Source organism: Phocoena phocoena, chromosome 1 (genome assembly GCF_963924675.1).
Source record: "Phocoena phocoena chromosome 1, mPhoPho1.1, whole genome shotgun sequence".
NCBI lineage: Eukaryota > Metazoa > Chordata > Mammalia > Artiodactyla > Phocoenidae > Phocoena > Phocoena phocoena.
Window position 1 is genome coordinate 107,911,859 of NC_089219.1, and position 6,968 is coordinate 107,918,826.

Sequence of the window (6,968 nt, forward strand, 5' to 3'; positions counted from 1 at the left end):
GTTTTACTATATTTTTAATTTTTTAATGAATATTTTTCTCTTATTACAAAAGCAGCACCTATTCAGTACAGGAAAAAAAAAACCCATAAAATACACATCATCAAAAAACCCCCAGAACCCATCACCTCCAATTAACCAATGTTAATTTTTGCTGTATATCCTTCAAGAACAACTTTTTAATTCATATATCTGGGTGGGTGTATGTGTTTGACAAAACAGATTACCTTGTACATATTTTAAAATCTTTTTTTCCCCTAACTAATCTTTAGTGGAGTGCATTTTGTTGAGCCATGTATTTCTTGTTTTATTTGTTGAATATTGATTGAAGAACAAATATCCAAAAATGGAATGACCTGCAAAGTGAGAGAGGGAGTTCTCTTACTAAAAAGTTTAAATTGAAGGTGGATAACAATTTACTAAATATGGTTTATCAAAGGAGGGATGCAGGTCTAAAGTAGAGGATTCAATATGATCCCCATTGTCTAGCATTATGTCTGGCATATGGTAGATGCTCAATAAATATTCGTTGAAAGAATGAGTGAATGAATACATGATATCTAAGGTCTGTTCCAAACTTGAGACCTTGTGATTCCTAAAGCCTCCCCTCACCATCCCAGTCCTCTTAGCTTTCCGTGGGAGGAATTATATTATGAATCACTAATTTAAGAGATCATAATTCTATACTATATTGTCTCTTGTTGTTCCATAGCTAACATATTGTTAGTATGTTCCCTTAATATGATGTGATGAAAATGGCTCTTCATCTCTGTGATCTTCCTCCCTGAAACACACAACCCCGGTCTAATCAAGAGAAAAACATCAGAAAAATTCAAACAGAGGAACATCCTATAATACACCTAGCCAGTACTCCTTAAAACTGTCAGGGTAATGAAAGACAAGGAACGTCTGAGAAACTGTGCATTTTGAATTTGCTACTCAAGTTTTTTGCTTTTTTTTAATTAAGAAAATTTATTTCTTAAAACAGTTTTAGATTTACAGAAAAACTGAGCAGATAGTACCAAAAGTTTCCATATGCCCTGGCACCAGTGTCCCCTATTATTAATGTCATATATTATTATGGTATATTTGTTACAATTTATGAACAAATATTGATACATTATAATTATTCAAGGTCCATACTTGATTTGGGGTTCCTTAGTTTTACCTAATGCTCTTTTTCTGTTCCAGGATCCCATCCAAGATACCACATTATATTTAGTTATCATGGCCCTGTTATGTATTGAATATGTCTATACATACATATACTTACATGCACAAACATATATGTATATGTATGTATACATACATAACTGAAATTGAAAGGATCCATATGCAAATACTAATAATGATTATTACTACATCATGGTCATGAAATAATAGGTATTTTTATATATACCTTTATGTTTTTCCAAATTTTCTAGAATAAATATATACTACTTCTATAATGAGAAAACAAAAGGAATGGTTTTCTTTGTTTTTATGAAGGTCACCGCTAGGACAGCTCTCTCTCTTTTACAATGGAAGTGTGACCTTTCCTTGTTTTTGATGACCTTGACAGTCCTGAAGAGTACTGGTCAGATATATTATAGGATGCTCCTCTGTTGGAATTTGTTGGCTTTTTTCTCCTGATTAGACTGGGGCTATCAGTTTTGGGGAAGAGGATATCACATCATATTAAGGGTACATACTAACAATATGATTTAATTTTGTTCGTGTTGAAACCTTGGTCATCTGACTGAAGTAATGCTTGTCCAGTTTCTACACTGTAAAGTTACTCCCCCCACCTTTCCAAAATTGTTTTGGACAAAATTCCCTATACACAGGCCATACTTAAGGCGTGGGGAATTACACTCTCCCTTTTTAGGGTGGAATCTACATAATTTATTTGGAATTCTGCATGAGAAATTTGTTTTTTCTCTACCACGTATTAATTTGTTCAAACGTTTATTTATATCAGTATGGTCTCTTGGATATTTATTTTATACTTTGGTGTTATAATCCAATACTACTTTATTGCTCAAATTGTTCATGCTTTGGCCATTGGGAGCTCTTTCAGTCGACTCTTATGCCCCTTTGACACAGCCCCATCAATGTGTGTGTTGTGTTTTTGAGCACTTTCTTACTTTCTGGCACTACAAGATGCTTCAGTCTCATCTTGTATATTTCCTGCCCCAGTCCTAGAATCGGCCATTTCTCCAAGAAGCCCTGGTTCCTTTTATTGGAAAATGGTATTAGGAGCCAAGATCTGGGTGCTAGGTATCTTCCCTGCTACTGGGATTTCATTTCCTTCAAGTTTCATTTTCATTTGATGACTTTCTTTATCCCCCATGCTCTCTGACTGGCTTCTCAAAAACAATGACAAGAGGCAAAGTTCAGTTACGGTAGCAGGAGGAACTTTCAGTTCATCTCCGGTGGAATGGGCTGTCTTGGAGGAAAATGGACACCCTCTCCTTAGGAAAATGCCACCAGAAGCTGAATGACCAACAACTTACAGAGGGTAGTACTGTACTGGGAGGGTGTTTGGGCTAGAAGACTCCCTGGGTCCTTCCATTCTAAGATTCTGTTTCCAGGTGGTGTTTAAAAAGATCAACTTGATTGTAATGGCTCTTATCACGTACATCTCCACTCCCAATCAAATGACAGTGAGACTGATGACTCATTCCTGTTCCCTCCCAGTGTCTGGCACACTACCTTTTTCATGGTAGATGCTTAATAAATGTTTTGTTGAAATGCATTGCATTAAATTGAGTTTAGGCCTGGTTGGGTTTGGAAAGTGAGGGAGAGAAAGAATTCAAAGATCATATGTAGATATGCAAATGGTGATAAACATCAAATTAACTTAGGGGCTTAGGAAAGTTTTATCCAAGGGTCTAGTCACTTTCCTCATTGTGCTACAGTCACACCATATTGCAATTATCTGTCCTGTTGGAACCGTGTCTCATCCATATTTTATATTTTTAGAAATACCTTGCTTGGCACTATGCCTTCTCAAAATTTGTTGAATTAAACTGGCTTTTCAGGTCTCTGGGAGAAAAGATTGAGTGTCTTGTACCTCCCTGGCTTTCTGTCTGTTCTACTGTACTTTTTCTCTGTGTTTTTGTCTTTATCAGGTTTTTCCTATTGGATGTCTGAATCCCCAGGCCCCCTCCATCATGGCCAGCCGGGGTGGGGGCCGGGGTCGTGGCCGTGGCCAGTTGACCTTCAGCATGGAGGCTGTGGGCATTGGGAAGGGGGATGCTTTGCCCCCACCCACCCTGCAGCCTTCTCCACTCTTCCCTGTGAGTGTCTGCCCTCCTTTCCCAAGACTCCCATATGCCCCTGGCTGACCGTGTATGATCCTGGATTCCTCCTGAGCCATCATAAAATCATCCTCATCTTGCCCCTCCCTGTCTGTATACTCCCACCTTATATGGGATGCTTTCCAGACAAGGAAGTGTCTACCCTCACTTTTTACATTCCCAGCTCCCCAGCTTTCAAAATGCTGTGTTGTTCCACCCATTTGCCTTGGTCCTCTGCTCAGTGGGAGCATTGGATTGAATTGTGGGGAGAGGAGAGGCCCTCCCAGATTTGTACTCCAGCATTTTATCCCTGAATTGACCATTGCCTCTGCCTCCTTAGCCCTTGGAGTTCCACCCAGTGCCTCTGCCCTCAGGAGAGGAAGGGGAATATGTCCTGGCACTGAAGCAGGAGCTTCGAGGGGCCATGAGGCAGCTCCCCTACTACATCCGGCCTGCTGTCCCCAAGAGAGGTCAGTTGGAATGCTAGTATCATGTTCTGAGTGCCTTCCATGAGTAGTGCCCTATACTTTAGCACCGCTGGGGCCCAGAGAGGCCAGAAGAGGCACAGAAAGCTCACTGCCTAACTGGGGAGATCACAGTAATTACCCCTGCATTTGAAATGCATTATGGTATCCATGGTTTGTTTTGAGTCTCACAGTAGTCTTGGACAGTAGGAGGTTAAGTATTAAGATGCCCATTTTACAGATAGAAATGAGGAGATGTATTAAAATTTTTAACAATCTGGATATTGCAGGTACCAACCAATCAGAAGAACTCGAGAAGGGGTCTCTGAGAAGCCCTGTAATTAAAATATTACCACTTTGGTTTGTGGATCATGAGAGGTCAGGGAGCCAGGAGGGACTGGAGTACAGGATATACTTAGGAGGTCTGGGATAGTGGATATTTACCAACTGGTGTGGAAGTACAGTATTTCAATGTATTGACAACCAGTGCTTTCCTACTAAGCCCTAGAAGCTAAAGTTCAGAGAGATGAAACAATTGCCTAAGTTAGTCCCATTAACGAGGAGTAAAGGGAACACTGAAACCCGCGTTTCTTGCTCTAGTATACTTTCCACTGTACCACACTACCAGTCAATATAGCCATGCCTTTGCATTAAGGGAGATAACAAAAACATTGTAATTTGAGGTGGCAAAAGGACAGGTTAGAAGAGTGTTGAAGGTCCTCATGGAAGCTGACCCCCTGGGCTCTGGGTCTGGGGTGAGGAAAAAGACAATTTCTGAGTTTTGAGAGGGCTGGACCTCAGGAAGAACCCTGTTCTAGGGCTCTGAAAGGATAAAACTTTGACCCTTGAACTCTGATCCCTCAGATGTGGAGCGTTACTCAGACAAATATCAGATGTCAGGGCCGATTGACAACGCCATAGATTGGAACCCTGGTAGGTGATGGGCCCTTTCATTGACCTCCCTTCTTTCAAATGCTTGAGATGCCTCAAGCCACAAGCCACCACCCTATCCACCCTCCTCTGTCTCCACCTTCACCCTATTCAGGAGCCTTAGATGTGTTCCAAAACACTCTCAGACTCTACCTAAAAACCTATATAATGGCCCCCACTCCTCTGGAGGCATCCAAGCCACAGTTTTGTTCCAAGCAGCTTTGACCCAGCCCCTTCCTTCCTCACCCTTAACCCTGATCCTTACCTGTCCTTTCAAAGAGTCCTCATTCATAGGACACCCCAGGACAGAGCCTTGCTGACTTTTTCATTCCCGCTATTCCTAGATTGGCGACGTCTACCCCGGGAGCTAAAGATCCGAGTACGGAAGCTACAGAAGGAGCGTGAGTGTATCTGGGAAAAGGAGGGAAAGGAGAGGTTTCCTTCATCAGCTGTAGGGCCAAGGCTGCTGGTGGTCTTGCCTGCCCTCCCAATTCCTACCTACCCAGTCTACCCAGTATTGTTGCTGGGTGCCACGGTGGCCACATGAGGGCAGCAGAGTGACATGGTCTATGCAAGAGGGTGGGGTAGAAAGCCATCTAGGAAGTTTGCTCTGGTGGTTCACCTTTTGATCCTCTCACCAGGGACCACCATTCTACTCCCCAAGAGGCCCCCTAAGACCACAGAAGATAAGGAGGAGACAATACAGAAACTAGAGGTAAGGAAGAAATGCGCATAGAGACCACCTGGGCCCCAGATTCATTCCTCCCCTTTGGCCCATGTGTGCCTCAATTTTTCCCTTCGGTGAGCTGAGTTTCTCTTCCTATTCATCCTCACATAAGACCCTGGAGAAGAAGGAAGAAGAAGTGACTTCAGAGGAAGATGAGGAGAAAGAAGAAGAAGAAGAGAAGGAAGAGGAAGAAGAAGAGGAGTATGATGAAGAAGAGCATGAAGAGGTGAAGGGGACCTCCTTTCATTCTCAGGCCCCCTTTCTTCCACGCATGAGCTCGGGGGATCTCAACTTCAGAAGGCTGGAGGGCCAAAGGAGATAGTGCCTCCAAAGGATAGCGCCCTCCACTTTACCTGTCCCTAGGCTCTTCTCAAGAGTGAACTACAGCTTGAATGCAGAGAGAACTATAGGCTTGGAATGCTGCGATTGGGAGGGAAGGGGACTGGTACACAGGGATGAAGGAGAATGCTGAAAGCATGCCGACATACCTTTCTTCCTTCCTTTCTTTCTTTCTATTTCAGGAAACTGATTACATCATGTCATATTTTGACAATGGAGAGGACTTTGGGGGTGACAGTGATGACAATATGGATGAAGCTATATACTGAAGAAGGACTCTAAACAATACCCTGGACGTTCATATCTTTCTTGATTTAGGACACAGAGAGTAGCTGTCCCCTATTATTAGGTTTTGTGGACAAGCAAATCATTTGCTCAGAATCCAGATAACCTGTTTGGTCCCTGGAGATAGGAATAGAGAGTGACAACAGATAGCTCTCTTTTCTACCCTTCCCCTCCCTCTCTCCTGTGGTATTGTATCACCTCTGATATCTTGGGGAAAGGACAAAGGACCAATGTCTTAATTGTATGAAAGTGAGAAAGGAGGGTCGAAAGAAGGACTGGGATCATTAGAGCTGAGACAGCTGTGCACATGCCCCTACCCATTTATAGTTCTTTGTGGAGATAATTGGGGGTGCGAGCAGTTAGGAGGAATAAGGCCAGTTTTATATTTTTAAATAAAATGTTTTTATCTGTCTCTCTGTCGAGGGTGAAACCTAGTGGGAGAGGGCTGGAGGAATGAAGGGGATGCCTAGTAAGCCATTCTTCTCTCCTCACCTGTTAAGAGTCCAGTGTGACACACTGGGGGTTACAGCCTTCCTGTCCTTTGCCCCTTCCCTCCTACCCCCATGGTGGGACACCTAATCCCCATCTAGCTCTGCCAAGGCACATTCAGGAGCTCATCTGCGGGGCTGCGCAGAGAGAGCTGTATACAGCCCACGCCCTGAAGACCAGCTGGCTTCTGGGCTTCTGGTCCTCAGGCAGTGGGGACGACATGATTCACGTGTGTTCACATGTGTTCACAGGGACACAGGCCCTCACTTTCCCACGCTTGACCTTGATCTTGTCCTTGTTTACAAGGAATGATTACAACTATTTTTGTGGGGAGAGTCAAGAAAGCCAGGTGTGGGGAGGGAGTAGGGAGGAAGTGCCGATTCTTCTTCAGCACACTCGCCCTCTTCCAGGCCCTGGAGACCCCACTTCGAAAGGTGTGTCTGTGAAGCAGGAGCC

General features: G+C 43.3%; 1 protein-coding gene across 2 annotated transcripts; it reads left to right on the plus strand.

Moving 5' to 3' along the window:
- The first annotated feature begins 3,152 nt into the window (after positions 1-3,152).
- POLR3GL (RNA polymerase III subunit GL) lies at positions 3,153-6,007 on the plus strand. 2 transcript variants are annotated; one of them, XM_065895780.1, is made up of 7 exons: positions 3,153-3,278; positions 3,619-3,748; positions 4,607-4,675; positions 5,017-5,073; positions 5,314-5,387; positions 5,512-5,625; positions 5,921-6,007. In XM_065895780.1, exons 1-7 carry the CDS (start codon positions 3,153-3,155, stop codon positions 6,005-6,007), a joined length of 657 nt encoding a protein of 218 aa, XP_065751852.1. The 2 variants fall into 2 exon arrangements, with proteins under 2 accessions (XP_065751852.1, XP_065751853.1); XM_065895781.1 differs by lacking the exon at positions 4,607-4,675.
- Positions 6,008-6,968: the final 961 nt, after the last annotated feature.